The sequence below is a fragment of the Melospiza georgiana genome, chromosome 1, assembly GCF_028018845.1.
Source record: "Melospiza georgiana isolate bMelGeo1 chromosome 1, bMelGeo1.pri, whole genome shotgun sequence".
NCBI classification, from domain to species: domain Eukaryota; kingdom Metazoa; phylum Chordata; class Aves; order Passeriformes; family Passerellidae; genus Melospiza; species Melospiza georgiana.
Window position 1 is genome coordinate 108,873,459 of NC_080430.1, and position 17,725 is coordinate 108,891,183.

At 38.0% G+C, this 17,725-nt stretch overlaps 1 protein-coding gene across 8 annotated transcripts in view; it reads right to left on the reverse strand.

Moving 5' to 3' along the window:
• Positions 1–17,725, reverse strand: part of ZNF521 (zinc finger protein 521) — a 230,996-nt gene that overhangs the window by 209,597 nt on the left and 3,674 nt on the right. For 3 of the 8 annotated variants that reach the window (XM_058039287.1, XM_058039313.1, XM_058039296.1), the window contains exons 3-4: positions 3,583–3,645; positions 2,476–2,535 (exon numbers count right to left, since the gene is read on the reverse strand). The exons of 2 other annotated variants lie outside the window; for them this stretch is intronic. In XM_058039287.1, coding sequence (XP_057895270.1) covers positions 2,476–2,535; positions 3,583–3,645 — 123 coding nt within the window. The remainder of the gene's footprint in view (positions 1–2,475; positions 2,536–3,582; positions 3,646–17,725) is intronic. 3 more of the 8 variants (XM_058039305.1, XM_058039328.1, XM_058039321.1) reach the window with 3 other exon arrangements.

The following is a 17,725-nucleotide window of genomic DNA, read 5'->3' on the forward strand; positions in this document are numbered from 1 at the left end:
TCTTTCTCCACACTATCTGCAACAATCACAGCCACAATTCCCTCACTAAGATGGTGCTCATAGTAAAATTCCTTTTCTCAACATCTGCAAACACTACTGTGATTTTCAGAGGCTTCCCTGCCGTATTTTGGAGGCTGCTTGTGCACCAACTGAAATTTTTCAATACCCATCAGCAACAATGCCCACACATCATCTCCACCTTCAGATACCATTGGAAATAATCTAGTGTAGAAATGAATGAAAGTTGCTTTTTTTGGACAAGAAATCAATTCTTCCTATTAAGGCACTTTAAAAAAATAAGAGAAAGAACAGTTGTCTTCTCTTCCTGATTATGTTAACATTATTTATAAATGGAAATTAAAAGAAGCATGATTTTCTCATTATTATGTTCCCTGGCAGGTGGTTGCCTCCTTCCCTTCTTCCTCCTTGTCATAAGGGATGTTATTGCTGTAACTTGGTCTAATAAAACTGCAACTTCGGGGAAAATGAAAAATTGCATTGGTTTAAAAGTGTTGGAGGCAATAAAGCCATGGACTTCAATTAATTTCAAGTATGGGAGCGGTTTAAGGCCAACCAGCAGAAATTCTATTCTGCCCATGTAAAAATGAGGTTTCACCACATTTACTTTTTATAACCCATATAAAAGTCAAGTAAAAGTAATGAATATCTAAAAGTCATCTCAGTGGACTGGCAAAGACTGTCTGTATTCTTGAAACTCATCTTACATATTTCTGCCTATGCTGCAAGGATCCATGGATAATCCCAACTAAAACATCAAACTACCAAGAAAACAGCCTCCTTTCCAATCCATTTCACTGCCTTGCAGTAGACCTCCTTCCAAGCCACTTCTGCATGGAAAAGTGCTGGCAGAAGAAAGGAAAACTTAGATCATGTGGTTATAATTATTACCAGGCAAGGAATATTTCTTCAGCTCAGTGGTAAAGTAAAACTCTGTCGCTCTCTGCTCCCAATAGTGTCCATCGCAAAACAACTGCCTCATTAAATCTCTGCAGTAAGATTAATATGCCGTAGCTGCACTACATTATAACTTGGTACTCTATAAAAAGCACATTTAATGGTTAGAGCCAGAGCTTAGATACAAAGTATTACTATAAAAACTTCTGGCAGCGCGTACACAGTGCAGGCCTTCTGTACTGCTTGCTCTGTCAGGTTTTTTGTTTTTAATATTGGCACTGCATTCCTGCTATGGAGAAAAACAGAATGCTAAATCCTGCCTAGAAATAAACAGAGAACAACACAGGACATGATGGTAAATAAAGAACTAGCAATGCAATTTAACCACTGAGAATTATTTTTAGACAAAAAAAAAAAAAAAAAAAAAAAAAAAAAAAAAAAAAAAAAAAGGCAGAAGAGCCACGATTCCTTAACACTGATCTCTGGTATTGCAGTTGTTTATTTTTCAACTTCATGTGTCCAAGCTGGACAAGTTGGCTTTTTTCAAGAATTTGCAGATAGTAAATGGAGACACATGTTTGCTGAAAAGAGTTGGAGAAATTTCCCATTAAAAAGGCAAAGAACTCCCTTGCTTTTATTTACTCTCTTCAAACAATCTGCTTTATGCACAAAGCCATTAGAACCTATAAAAGGCACCAAACCCACAGGACACACACAGAAATATAAAGCTGAAGAAAAAATTAACTGCATTCTTCACCTTCATGAGAGGAATAATTCCAACTGTTCTCAAACAGATTACCTACACGCATTCAGACATGACTAGCCTTCTAGGAATATCCTTAAGGAGCCAGCCCTTACTCCAAAAGGTGACCTCAGCTGAATGAATAAGACTATGCAGATGAGTCAGTCCTTCTCTTCAGATAAAATTCTGTGAAACCAGTACCAAAGACAGAAACAAATTATTTCTTGCATTCTCCAACCATGTTAGAGAACAAAGAAGCCCTTGTTGTTTTGGAGAATTAAAAATTATTGCTTCATGATTATTAACAATATTTTTCCCTGTGATCCTGACTCAAACAACAGTTTTGTCCATCCAATCTTACTTAATAAAATTAAAGAGCCCCTAATTAATCTCTGTCAAGAAATTATACAAACATTCTTTAAAGAAATCACCCCTATCCACATATTTTAGAAATACAGAAATAGTTTAAATGAAATTAATAATAAAGTTTATCTGAAATGGCATGGGGGGGTGGTTACATGGGGAATGTAGAGACGGATTAAATTTAACAGAAAATGAAATAAGAAAAAATGAAAAGCATGCTGTACTTTAGAAACATCTCACTTTCAGTCAGCTGACCTACAAAAGGGAGAATTTCTAATTGCCAGAAGTTGAAAGGTAAGGAGAGAGAAACATTATTTTCTATTGCAAGCCCCAAGAATGTATTCTAAGCTGAATCAGAGAAAGAAGAGTTCAGGCTTTGCAAACACGCCCTGATACCAAAATCCCTCACACTTGTCAAATGGAAAGCAAGCACTAATGAAGGAATTCAGCATTACCAGTCTGTGCGGCTGTGTGTCCCACACCTGCCTGATGGTCCTCTGTTTCATTTTCTTCTACTGTCAGAAAAAGGTAAACAAAACAAAAACAAAACAAAAAAGATGTTAGGTAGGTAGCTGAAGTGTTTGAAGCATCTTTACACCAGCCTCAGTTCTGAAAGCCAGCAATGCTTGCACAACACGGGCAAGAAAAGCTGCACTGCAAAGTGCGAAAGTGGAGACCAGACCAAGACAGAATACATTGCTGTATGGACACTACAAATCTGACAGCAGTGTGACCAAATCTTTTTCATGGCTTAAAAAAACAAATCCAATTTCCTCTAGGATATTTGTCTTCAATGCACTTTACTGTATTTGATTACGGATCTAAATAAGAGAACAATTATGGGCTTTAAGATTCTGCTTGCTCCACACAGGTAAGAGAAAGCCTTCTCCTGGCAGATGGGAGAGGTGTGTGTGCTAGTTCACACATAAGCTTTAAAAAATAGTAATAATCCTATATTCAGTAGCAAACATCTCAGCAGTGCAGACAGCCTTGCAAAGGAGAACTAACCCCATGCTGTTTTACTGTATATACCATGCCAGCATCTTTCCCTTGGCTCACAGCTTTCCAGAGCAGTAGAACTAAAAACAATACAATTCTTGTCAGATTCACTATTCAAAACTTGTTGGGCGAGTGAACCTAACAAGAGCCATTCTGCTGCTACTTTGAAAAATTAGAGAGCGCTGTTCTCTTACGTTCTGATACGATGCCTAAGTAAGATTGACTCTCCCAAAGCAAAAGCAAGGGAAGAGCTAAAAGGCAGAACCATTTCCTTTTTATTCTCCCAAAGACCGAGTTCTTTGAGTCAGAGAACAGCGGAGAGAAAAGAATTCATTCTGCCTCCACAGGGGAAAAAGCTGAAAGGGGAAAGACTGCACTTCTGCAGCATTTCCACTCCCAAGAACTCAGATCTCAAAAAATAATCATGCAACTGAATTAAAAGTCCAAAGAGTTGAGGCATTTTTTCCTGGTTCTTGGGACAAGAGAGTGCAACACTTAGGGGTCACATATAAATCTAGACATATATGCAAAAGAAGAGATACATATACACACTCCACAGGTACCTCTTTTCCTCCTCCGCCAACCCCAAGGCTTCATACAACTGGTTGTTTCTAGAATCTGAGTTTCTAGAAAAAAAACACCAGTTTTCATAAGGACACTCTCAGAACACCAGAAACTTGTAATACAGTGCATATATCAGAAAGAGTCAAGTACAATCTCTGAAGGACTCTAAACAATCTATATCCCTATCCCAGAGCTGTGGCTAGCAAGCAAACTCTTCTCATCTACAGAGATCTGACAAAAGTTTCCCCAGCCCTGCAGTCAGTCCAGTATTTCACAAAATATGATTTTATGAGCTAATTTATGAGCTCAACTTGTGTTTAGCAGCCACGATGTTAGCAGTACCTCAGCTGTGATAACACTGTAGGATTTTCTTTGTTACACTGAAGCAGTCATCCCAGCACCCTCACAGCTGAAGGAAACCGGTCAGACAAAGAAAGCAAAAAAGCTCATGAAAACCTGAGCTTTGGGGAACGCGTGGTCAAATGCAAACTAAGCTAAGTAAAAAGATTTTTCTCTAAGGTAGCACAGATCAGTACGTTTCATTAATAAAGCAAGAAAAATAATGAATAAAACTAGTATACAATTAAAAAAAAAAAAATTATACCATCTATTGTGACCCCCTCAAAATTCCCAGGAAAACCTCTGCAGCAGCCTAATCTGACCCTATTTATGTCCATCATTTGCTGCTGATATATTTCAAAAAATGTACTTAAGAAAAAGCTCTAAAACTGAAAATGAGTCTACTCTTCCATCCCTCAGGAGGAAACTCACTTTGATCATCACTACCTACTAATCAGCCTTATTAAAGGTTGTAGATGTATCTGCTGTCCTCAACCACGGTAAATGTCCCTTCTCAGATCAAAAATGCAGTTTAAGAACGCTACCATTTCTTAACTTTCAAGATCAAATTGTGGTCTTCAAACGTGAACTTTTCAATACCTGATTCCCAAGTGGCTACCTGCTGAGAAGTAAACAAGATCTCCACTATAAAGTGTAAACCAAAATGAAAGAGTTAATTTTTTCTGCTGTTCTGTCCTCAATGTCTACTGCCACCAGCTGCAGTACCAGAATCTCTCCCTGCTCCTGAGATCTGATTGCACAGTGAAATGTACTCAGCTTCACACTGCTGACTGAGAGGTACACCAAACATTTTTAGCTCCTAAAATGGAAAAAATAAACATGGATGCTGCCTAACTAATTGTTTCCAGGTATGCAATTTTGTACCATGAAAACATGGCAGCGTATGCCTTGTGAAAACAAACATTTTACAACTTCCCTGCTATTTTGGGATTTGAAAATTCTGTGAGAGCTGAGGTTTGCTTTCAACAAAGGCTGACCACTATATCTTTTATTGCACTTAAAAAAGAAAACAAGTATAAAACCAGGTAGCATTGTGGTTAGATTTTTCTAAACCTTTGCTCATCCCTTTAAGGATTCTCAGTCAGAACAGAAACGAGTAGGTCACAACTGGCCATGGCACAGACTTTTAAATAATAGTCAATTAGACTGACATATTTGTCAGGAAAAATAAGACCATATTGAGAGGGGAAAATGGTAAAAGGAAAAGAAAACTGTTCTACAAAAACCCACTGATTTAGCGAGTCGCCTACAAAATGTGTCTCATTTTCCTTTGCATTAAGTTAGCCCCTTCCTCCAACTTGCAAGGGTATGCCTTACATTAAATAGGCTACAGCTGGTAGCATCAGATAAGCTCACTCTATTAGCACTTAGCACCTTCTCACAAACAGATTCTGAAAACTTCAGTGCTGTTTCAGCTCTCAGGCCACTGTTAAGCTCAGCTAAGAAAGGCAGAATGACAAGCAACCAATGTTAACCTCCCTTAAATATTAACTACACCGTTTTCTTTCGGAAGAGGAAGACACCTTTAAACAGAATCTATACAAAGATTTAAATTTTGCTAACCAAAACACTTTTTCTAGCACGAGCATGGCATGTAACTAAAAAAAGGAACAAGGATGGTATGCAAATAAAAGAGTAGCGTGTATGCAATAATATTAATTCAAATATAAAAATTATTGATACCCTAAGACTGTAATTGCACACAGAGGTGTCACCTTCATTATAGGCTATACCCCATGCTAGCATAAGGTAAGATGAATCCTCTGTAATGAAGCCAGAGTACCAATGAAGGACAGGCCCCAGGAAAGCAGAATATTACATTACCAATCCACTATGAGTAAGTGACCTTATGGCTGAACAGAACTTCTAGATACGTGTTGTCACAAAAGCAACAATATTCCTTGTCCCTACAACTACATGTTTATGACCACAGGTCACCTATTTTGTTAGCTGTAGTAATATTTCTCAATTGACTCATCTGTTCCTTAAAACAACAAATGATCAATTTCCTACTACCCATTTTCTCAGGACAACTTCTGAGAAACAAAAACAGGAACCCCAAGTAATAAAATTTCAAAAAAGAGAGTAGATCACCACGCTTCTTGAGAGCAATTTAAAAAATATATCAGTGAGGGAAAAGAGAAATTCAACATGTCAGTTCTATCTCCCATTATAAAAGCTGTGGGTTGGACAGATAACAGTTTTTAAAATTATACGTAAAATAAAAAATTGAATCTCTAAACTGAAGCTGTATCCATGTGAAAGGTTAAGATGTTTCAGCTTTGGTACAGCCAGTGTCCAAGGCAAACCCTGGTTTCAGTTCGGAGCACATCTCATGCTTAAATTGGTGATTGTCAACGTTAGGACCAGCTATTCCTTTTTAAAGAAATAATAAATAAACAAACAAACAAAAACTCCAGAAACCAAACAAAAATAAACCAAAAGAAAACAAAAAAACCAATGCAACAAATCAAGTAGAACCATCAAGGACGGCCAAAGAGGAAAATCTGTGTGAATTTTGATAGAGAGGTCCTAAATTTAGACTTAAGCTCCTGACTGCTCTACAGCAACACCTGCTGATCAATGAGGATTTCACCCCTTTTGCTTAGTCTGATCATGAGACTCATGGTTAGACCATAAAGGAGGGAGCTTTCTGAAGTTGCTACAAAATAGAGATTTTCTAGCTTGCAAAATTTCGTTCGAATTCTACTGAGTAACCAGGATTCCCCTTCTCTGAAAAATTAATCTGTAGACTTAGCACCCTAAGGAAGAGCACAAGTCATTTCTGGTTGATGCCTGGAAAATCTTGTACAGAAAAGAAATGGATAAAATTAGAAATGTGGAGAATTACACTTTCACTGAAAGGGAAGCCTTTTGGAGAACTCTGGCTAAGATTTATGGTTTCTGACCTTCTACAAACCATAATAAAATAAAAACAAAAGATAATTGAAAAAAGTCGGTTTTCTTCTAGTCTAGGTAGATTAATAAATTTTGAAAAAGAAAAAAAATAACTGCCCCAAATGCCTGAGCCTCTATTCAGCTTGGTAAACAAAGCAGGAGAAGCTACATATCCCAAAATAAACCATAAAAATAGATTGCTATTGATTTATCCCTTCATAAAACATATTCCTTGAGAGATGTGAAAATAAACCTAATGTAGCAACTAAGACTGTCAGGATAGGAAGTTTAGAATACATATTTTTACCTTGCACTTTACATTTTGTACAATTCAATACTTGATCTATAAACTTCCATTAGCATATGATTAGTAATTCAATTTAAAGCCATCTTTGCACAAAAGGCTTTTTCTTAGGATGGTAAGTTTGCCAAGTGCATCTTCAATCTACATGTTTGAATAATTTCTGCAGACAAGTAATAGAGACACTAGCTGTATTAGCATAATCAATACACAATTTACTGAGTTACTGAGACAGAACAGAAATAAAACGTGTGTGCCATTATTTCAGTATCTACAAATGACTGTAATTTCTGGAAGTATCTCTCTGCTACTCCTCGTGGCCACATAAAAACCAAGAGGACATTCATACTGCCACCATCTACAGGTAGATATTAAGTATGAGCAGACAGATTAATCATATAGCAGAAGGCAAATTTAAGAGCCAGTTGCAGGGGACATTGAGTATCCTCTGGCTCTATTAAAGTCAATGGATTCTAAAGATGTTTCACACTTTGCAATAACATGCTGTGGAAATACGTCTCCACAAGGGTTCAGTCAGGATGCAAAACTGAAATTAAAGAAGTTACAGAGAAGTATTAAATTCAGGATCACGTGTGTTGATGAATCACCTGCTAGGGCTACACCTTCCATGGCTTTCTTCTCTCCCTAGGTACCACTGGTGTCTAAGGCTCACCTCTCAAACCCTTCTGGCTGACACATGCCAGCACAGGATTTCACACCTGGCTGTGGCACACGAGAGCACCAATCCAGTGGGCGACTTCTGGAATTCAGCAAACATTTCAGAATGCTTCATAATGACCTTTAAGATAACTGAAATTAATAAAATTCAGAACTACTAAGAAGGTAGTGTTTTCTGACCAGCTCCACCTAGCATCAACTCATGTCTATCAGCTACTAGCTAGCTTGCCAGTTTGACTGTCAAATGTAAATCCTCCCAATGACTTTAATGCTGGGACAATTGGAAAAAGAAATGCATTGGCATATTAACATTTCAAATATCTACATTCCAGAACTCCATTGAAAAACAGTTCTGCGTGTAGCCACAGCTTTACAAAAGTCCAATTAATCATATGCATGAATATGTATATGGCTGATTTGTTTTCCTTTGTGCTGTGACATATCCCTTTTCCTATTTCTATTCCCCCCCCCCAGCATGGTAACAATATTCTCTTGACATTGGAAATTATTTTCCTTAAAAGATTTCTGTTATATAAAGCATTCTTTCCTCTTGCATTTGCTTTTTCCAGAAGACAAAGTCCCTCATAGCACTCATATTCTTCACTCCTCTCTTTAGTCTGTCCCAAACACTGAGCTTGTTTTTTTCCCCCTAATGTTCTTCTTGTAGAATGACTGAATTAGGAGTTCCCAATTAAACTGCAGTGGTTGGAAAATATTATTCTTATGCTAAAATAAAGTATTTTCCTAGGCAGCACATAAACATAAAAGTAATAAATATACTTAAGTGGAAAGAAATTATGCTTAAGAAATCCTTTGGATATTCTTCCAGCCCTTGATCTCAGGGATGACAGTATCCAAATTTGACAGCCTAAAGACATCCAGTTTTACATAACAGTGTGTGCAGAAAAGGCAGAAGATGCTCTTTCCAGCAGCAGAGGTATAATTCTAAACCCCAAAGCTGGGTAGGGGGAGGGAAGATATCCTTTTTGGGATAGCTGAGATAATAAATTAATTAATCCTGTATTAAATTCGAACTTTTCCTCCATAACCATGCATCCTTTTAAAGGGTTACACCACATATACATCTACTCATATTTCTATTGTTAAGTAAACTAATACGGTTATATGTTAAAAAGCACTTTTCTCTAAAGAATCTTAGGGCTTTTTATAAACATCAGATAAATTTCAGTCTTCCCTAAGACTCTCTGTCATGCAATGTAACAGATTATAATAGATCTCAAAGTCAAATGGTTATTAGCAAAGCGAGAGGGAGACGGTTCTTAGTGCCAGGGTCAGGACTTTCAGCTGTCCTCAGTCCTAGACTGAGTACTCCACCACCCTTCCTGACAATGTGCTCTGGGCAGCCAGTCCATTTGGGGAAGACAAAAAATCAGGAGACTAAGATAAATTTTAACTCTATTTACCATGTGCAGTACTTCACATGAACGCATTCAGAGTTATTCCCCTCAGTATCCTGAAGCTCTGTATCACTTCAGCTTTCTTACTCAACACAACAAATACGATTTCCTGGTGCTTCTACAGACTGCATTTTCAACTGTGCTTAGAAAACAGGAAATCCACTAAACACTGTCTACGAAAGTCTAAACTCAGCAACAGAGAGCAATTGGAATTAAACTAATGTATGGATCAAAGAACCTCAAAGTAACCAACACTACCCAAGTCTGAAGACAGGTGATATAAAGAAGGGCTATGAAGACTTACAGTAAAGGTTACTGCAGATGATCCTTCCCTCTGAAAGCTAAATCATTTATTTATGGGCCTAAAATGGGACACTTACATTGAGGACTTTGGGCTGTCTGACACTTCCAATACCAAACTGAAACACAGCTGCATGCTTCAGCTCTATTACCTAAAGACATACTGAGTCAATAAAAACCAGACCAAACCAAACACCTACCTCCTTTCAACTGAGATTATCCCTGATTTATCAGAGATCTCCTTCTATTCTGTACTAGGGTTTTATAAGTTAATTTTTGATCCTTCAGACTCTCTGCTCTATTCTAGATGACTTTCTATCACGCAGAACAGCAATCTGGTCTATATCCACAGAGGAGCTTAGAAGCCAAAAAAAACTAGTGAGGGGATGCTGCATCTAAATTGTCAGCAGTTCTGTTCAGATGCCACTGATGTGGTTTTACCATCGAGGCTTTCTCAGTGCTGAAATCAAACTGAAGCCCAGCCACAGCTGGACAGTGGGTGATTGAGTATTCTCCTGCCCACCTTATGGGCTGGATCTTGAGAGCTCATACACCCTTCCCTGGTTGCTGTAAAATACTGGCAGAAAATGTGTGGGTTGAAATACACCTTCCTTTTCCCCTCTTGCCCACATCCACTGGTTAGATCACTCACCCAGGATGTGGGTGGCACCAGCTGAACTTTCTCCTCTACCGGAAGGATTTGAGCTTCCTAACAAAGAACACTTACCCTCAGACTTGAAGTGCGCTCATTCATTGCTGTTGAAGCTACCATACTTCATCTATCATATTCACTGAACTAGAAACAAGAAGAATTAGCATGAAATTTTATCCCTGTGGTTGGGGCACTGTCACAGGAAGTGGGATAAGTGGAATCCAATTCTAGTTGCACCTAAATAATTCGTCAGAAGTGGCAGAAAGTACGTGGCAGACCAGAACCCAGGTCTCCCCTTTTTCTTTAAGGTACTCAAGCTATTAGAGCCCTGAGTCTCCTGCTCTTTCTCACCCTCTTGTCCAAAAAATAATAGACTTTTGAAAAGGGGAGTGGCATTGACAAAAATAACAGGGCAAGTCACACTCATAACACAATATGTTGCTGTGTAATGACTGATGCCCTCCCTGTGATATACAGGTAAAACACCTTTAGACAAAGCACAAAACAGAACTCGTGCCTCTCACATCCCAGCATAGCAAAGATTTTTCCTTCTTCAGCAAAGGAGAGAGGAAGAGCAGCAGCACACCACCTCAATTCTTTTCAGCCCAGGAGGAAAGGAATTTTATCTCTATCTCCAAAACCTGAGTCAGGTAAGTGACTGCTATGAGATGCCCTGTTGCACTAAGATACTCACATCTAGAACAGGGGAGGAGATAAGATACATTATTATTTCCAAGTTTTTCCTGCTGTCTCCTTTAAATAATTTCTACTCTACAACATTCATAACCCCCAAAGCACCTGTGAACTATATAAAGAATCCAAGAGTTTGGTGCAAGGTGGCTATTCCACTAGGTAACTACAAACTAAGCAGTGCAGTATCTGAGCACTAAACATCTTGCAGCATGCAAGCCCTTTTTGTTTTTAAATTTTTTTTTCCCTTAAAGATTTCTGACCTTTCTTCATTGATTTACATTTTCTTCTGAAAAGCAAGTGTCCTACTCAACAGATTCACCAGAAATTGCAAACCAAATCTCTTCCTGTGCTCCAGCTCCTTAAAGTCACGTAACACAATCCCTTCCCAGTCAGTGGCTGCACGCAGAGGCCAATGCAAACCCATTTCCTCCTCCCATCTTCAGAGTGAAAACGTTACATCAGGCATGGATCTTGACATCCTGTTGTCCTGGAACCAGTGAATCAGAAAGTTCCTTCCTCACAATTGTATTCTTTGGAGGTGGAAAATAATTAACTTCCCCACCCCCTCCTCCTTCCTACTGCCACTGTCAAAAGTTAGAAAGTCACTTGACTCTGTCTGGAAAAAAAACCCCAGCCATCATAATTCTGTGCCAGAGAAAGTTTTTGTTGATCAAAGCATAGCCTGGTCTTCCCAAGGACACTGCCTCACTACATCACATCATCCAGTCCAGAAACAGAGCAGTTATTTTATTTTTGTTTTTAAAGTCTCTTTCACAAAAATGAATGAATCATTAATGGAAGTTGAACTTGCTATGTTACCAAAAGAGTGAACAACAGAAAAATGAAACTAGAAAATCAATTATCAAGAAAATTTGTTTGAAATATATTTTTCCAGGAAAACACAACATAAAAATAATAAGGGTACAACAGGTCTCAGGGACTGTGCACAAAAGCCATCTATTTTACAGTCAACCGGGACATTTAGATATAGAAGTGCTCTAGCTTTTCCACATTTGAGTGGAACACTGAGCATCTCTGTGAGAAACTGGAGTGGTTTTGTATTCGTGTTAGGTAAGGACAAAATTCATGCTCCAGGTTATTGCCTCTGCATGAGAGAATAAGCTCTCCAAAACCCAGATTTGAGACAGAAGGAAAACATTGAGAATGCTCACTATCAACATCCCATCCATTTTTCCTCAGGACAAAAAGGTGTTCTGCCTCAGCCAGCTGTCTAGCTAAGGACTAGCACTGCCAAATTTGCAAGAAGGCTAGCTAGTTACTGATATTGCATTTTACAAGAACTACAGTAAGCCCACATCACATTGAATAAAGAAGGGGGTGAATTTCACTATACTGACATAGATAGATAGATAGATAGATAGATAGATAGATAGATAGATAGATAGATAGATAGATAGATAGATAGATTAGATAGATAACTTTAAGAAATCTTAAAGGACTACAATTCCTACTCTTCCAAAGAAAAATTGCATCTAATTGTACCTACAGTTAAAAGTGAAAGTATGAGACAAATCACTCACTGAAACAACACCCTTCTTCCTTACTCCCATGACACAAAAAAAAACAAAAAAACAAAAAAAAACAAAAAAAAGGGAAGGGAAGGGAAGGGAAGGGAAGGGAAGGGAAGGGAAGGGAAGGGAAGGGAAGGGAAGGGAAGGGAAGGGAAGGGAAGGGAAGGGAAGGGAAGGGAAGGGAAGGGAAGGGAAGGGAAGGGAAGGGAAGGGAAGGGAAGGGAAGGGAAGGGAAGGGAAGGGAAGGGAAGGGAAGGGAAGGGAAGGGAAGGGAAGGGAAGGGAAGGGAAGGGAAGGGAAGGGAAGGGAAGGGAAGGGAAGGGAAGGGAAGGGAAGGGAAGGGAAGGGAAGGGAAGGGAAGGGAAGGGAAGGGAAGGGAAGGGAAGGGAAGGGAAGGGAAGGGAAAGGGATCACAATGAAAGCAAGCCCCCAAAATTTCATTGGGTTTTAATTATGCAGAATTGGTAAGTAACAGGCCTACAACCCTTTTGAGTACCCATTCTGTGGATTCAACTGTACAAAGAACAACTGCACTATGGCATGCACAGCATCACCCTAGCTAAAGGAAAATCTAAACCCCAAACGTGCACAGCCCAGAAGGACATGTATAACTTATACTAAATCCTAAAAAGGAGGGGGAAAAAGTCTTCTACATCTTTTTTCTTAATAATTATGCAGTATAGAGGGGAAAAAATATACAGGAAACTAAAGCAACGTGAAATGGGGGGGGAAAACCCCATGACCAGTGTTAACTAATATTCTAAATATGGAAGACAACTGTCCTGGTTCAAAAATTCATTGGAAGAGAGCAATTTTGTGCAGTCTTACCAGTGTGTGCACAGAAAAAAATAAAGCAGCCTTTTTTGGAAAGTAGGAGGGCTGAATGAAAATGTTAACCATAACACATTGTAATAAGGATACCCCCAAGATCAGCCCTATCTTTTTTGCTACAGCATAGTCCCTAGGCATACGGCTAACTACTCCTTGATCATTATCCTGGCTAAAACTAAAGCTACTGAAGTTTAGGAGACTCATATCTAACAGAATTTCTTTCATCTCTAATAATTGCTAAACTAGCATAATTACTCATACTTGAGGTGAAATAGAACCCAAGTTGTCTAATTTTAAAACAAAAATAAACCTCTTTTGGTCTTTGCACATCCATCTTTTGTCAGAGTCCTATGCCAAATGTTACATTACGATTTAAAAGTATTTAAAAGCCTCTCTTGTGCTGTCCAACTTTTACAAAGACAGCAACTGGAAAACTTTAATGCTTTGTAGTAACACTCTGCAAAATGTATTTGAAAACAGACATGTACATTTTCACAGCACCAAATAAAACAGGCCAAATTCTTTGTAGATCTGTGTGTTGTCCCTTCTGGGAAATATTTATATATATGTACATATATATGCCACAGTTCTTATTTAAGTGAAATAATGCATTTTCCCAACCCTCAAATGGGACTGATTCTGAGCTCAGGTAGCCCTGGAGAAACCAATGGAAACTGTAAAATATGGCTAGGGAAAGATTCTAGGAGGTTGTCTTAGGTTAGCAGAACTTATACTGTATTTTAGTCAATCTATAAAAACCCTCCAAATATCGTATTTTAATTCTTTTACACAGAAAAAAAATAGTGAATCCATATGGTCTACATAAAATGTTAACGATTTTTCTGGGTCTTTTCCTCATGCACAGTTATTCAAAAGGAAGATTTTTTTTCAAAATGGGCAAGTTTGAAAATATTGAATCATATTTCAGAACAAAGAATTGAGAACAATTAAACCAGCTGTAAATTAGACAGAATGAATTATAGAGCAACATAAAGCCTTTCAAGAGATCTTAGATCATGGTGGATAATGTTATCCTACACATGTTAGATAAGTGACTCCATACTGACAGCTTCCCTTGTTGCACAAGTTAACAGCAACTCAGGAAAACAAAATCAAACCAATCCAAACACATCATCAGCCTTACTAAACCTCTTCATATTATCTTTGTCACAAGATTTCACCTTTGTGGAAACCAGCAGTCCGGCCAGAAGCTGGTTAGATGCTCACTTCTAACGGTGCCTAACCCCAAGCAGCAGACAATGATGGCCAATGTAACTCATGCTGGCCCCAGAAATGACTGGGCAGCGTTACTGTAATCCTGCAGCCAGTCAAGACTATCAATATGCATTGCCAAAGTCAATGAATATTACTAAAGGTTAGGGATGTTTTTGTTGTGAGGGATTTTTTTTAATACATAAAGGCATGCTTTGGCAAGTCCAAAACAGAATACTATAAATAGCCTGCATTATAAAAGATGCTAATCTTAAATCCTCTTTGTAATTTCTTTCTTTTTTTTTTTTTTTTTTTTTTTTATGTACTCTTTTATGTTTGGTATCTTAATTTTTGCCCTTTTTTGGATGGCCAAATAGAAGCCAGCAATTTACTCATGCATCAAACAGATGTTTTTGCTTTTCAGGCCAAATGGAATCTCATGAATTTTTTGTTCCCTCCCTATGAAATGATGATGCCAAAATAACACAGTTCCTAAAAACAGCCCGTTCAGAAAAAAGTTCTTTGGACCAATAATACTGAAACTTTAAGTCAAGTTCACAGAAATAATGCCAATACTAATTGCTGGTTTAGTTTATGCTGGATTGATTATAGTCTAATCAGCAGACAATCCCATGACTTTTGAGTCTAGCCCATGCAATTTGGAAGCCAGGGAGGGCTGGGGCTGCAAACAGACATTCAAAGAGTTGACAGATACCGAGAAATGTAAAGGCTACTGTTGGAAGGAAATCTGAATGTCAAATTCTCTCTGAACTATTGCTGCTGGTTAGTAACAGTTTTCTTTTAATCCATTACTACTCCATCTTCCTTGGTACCCCATAACCTGCACCTCTGCATGAGAAACATCCTTTCACTTGGAATCTCTGCTGAGGAAGCAGGTCCCATTAAAGCACAGATATATTTGCTCAGTCCACCGACACTCTGCAGGAACTGAGCTGCAGTTGTAAATCCATTCAAGATGGAAAGATTACCTAGGTTTCCTCAAAAACAGGGAACAACTTCAGCTCTGGGCTTGGCAATATATTTCAAGCCTTCTTTAAGCAGGGCATGGGTATGTAAAATACAACTGAGAAATGCATCCCGTTCCTCTTTCTAGGAACTTACATTTAGTAATTTTATTTCTGCATATAGGACACAAAATTGAATTGAGTAAAAATTTACTTTGAAGTAAAACCACAGATTGTTTGGGTTTTTTTCCACAAAAAGAAATCAGAGATCAGCACTTCTACTGAACATGAGAAGCTGTACTAGTTTCCTTGTGATAGCTTATCTAACAACTACCATTTCAGTGATTTTTCATGGGTGGCTTTGAACGTAGTAATGAATATTACCTGGCTTTAGCTTAGAGAAACCTGTGCTGAACATGTAGTAGAACTAAATTTGCATTCAGTTTTGTATAAAGAATACCTGGTTTTCTTTGCACGCGATTGTATTTTTCTAACATTTTTCCTAAACAAACTTTCTCATCAAAAGCCGGTAGTAAGAGCAAAGAAAAAAACCTCAAGCCCTCCTAAAAGTAAAACCCCATAAACCAGAAAGGAAGGAGGGGGGGGAGGCAGTCAGTAACCCAAGTGTGATATCTCCAAAGCATGCCAAGTCACAAAAAAGGGTTTACAACTCATAATGGCCAAGTTAAACAACATACAAGAAGCTGCTCTGCCCCCCTCCCTTGCTTTCTCCTCACAGGGGTCTCTGCCACGGTTTTACTGAGGGAATGGCTCTGCCCCTGGGTGTCAGGAGCTGAAGGAGACATAACAATTGCCCTGCTTTGATACCCTTCGTTTGCACAGTGCCCCTTTTGGGGCTGGTACACGAGTATCGTATCTCCGACTTGTCTTTCCCCACCTGCTTTTCTCCAGCTATCCTCCCTCTCCTCCTCACCAAACGCATTAGGTGATTTTGATCAGGTCAATGATACTTAATAGATTTTTTTTTTTTTCAGAAACCAGCCAAGGAAGTGGGATAAATTAATCAGTAGAATGAAATATAGGTCAGGACTGATGAGTTGCAACCGATCCTTCCCCTGCCTTAAAGTACCTGACAGTTGAACTTTAATTCCTCCTTCCTAAAGTAAAATAAGATATTCAAATTGCAGTTTTTCAGAAAGTTGTCATTTACTCTCCTTCTGAGACTTTTTTTTTTTTTGCCACAAACCTGCAGTGTATTTGTAAGAGACAGGGTTTGTCACAGAAAAGAATTAAATCTTATTTTTCCTCAGAAAGAAGATTTTATTATTCTTAAATTACAAGGGGCTTATCTAATGTTAGCCATGCCTATTTTCTTTCCTAGGTCCAAGGCTGAGATGCAATCTTCACCAAGTGCTGGGGGACAGTCAGACCAAAGTTGGCAAGAAACCAAAACAGGGAAAAGGAAAAAAAAAAACATAAAGGAAGGATAGAGAGAAATAACTATAAAAGGAATGTAAACAGAAATCAGGGTAATTGAAAAAAGTGTATTTTCAAGAAATACAAGAAATTTAGTCATTAGCTAGTTCTTAACACCCACCATTTCAGATGAACATTAGTTTCATGCATTCAATATGAAAAACTCAATTGTCATTTTGTTTTAATGTATTTACCTGCCTTGTATCAGTATTCCCCTAAGATATAAGTTTCAAATTAAGTTATCAAAAGTGACAGACATATCAAAAATATCTCTTATATCTTCCCCCCAGAAAGGGTTGCTAAGTACATGACAAATTGGAAATGTAATGTGTAACTCCATATTTTATTTAGATGTAAAACAGCGCTCATGAGTTTAAATAACTCATTTACATACATTCATAGAATAGTTTTTCAAAAAAGCTATTTAAAATACTGTTTATTTTTATCTGTACAACTACATTTTGTACTGACTAAATCTGTAATACTTAAGAAATCAGGAATTTAAATAAGCGCTGCATTGGAGGTACAGTTGAAATTCTCCTTGCAACATTACTTACAGCTTTTGTTTGTTCACCAAAAATGAAGATGTAATAATTGATGGGCAAACTCTGATCCACGAATTTAAATGCTAGTCTATGCAAGCATCTTTCAGCTCCTCAGATGAATTGCATTATTAGCCCTTTCAGAAATCTCACAATCAGACTGCTTTCAGAATACTATTAATCCACTCAGAAACTGACATGATTCAAGAAAAATAAAACAGGGAAAATGAAAGAGATATTTGAACAAAGGCCACCAAGAATGATAACCTACTCCCAAAAGGTAATTACTGCAGCAATAATTACAGATGATGATTGATTTACTG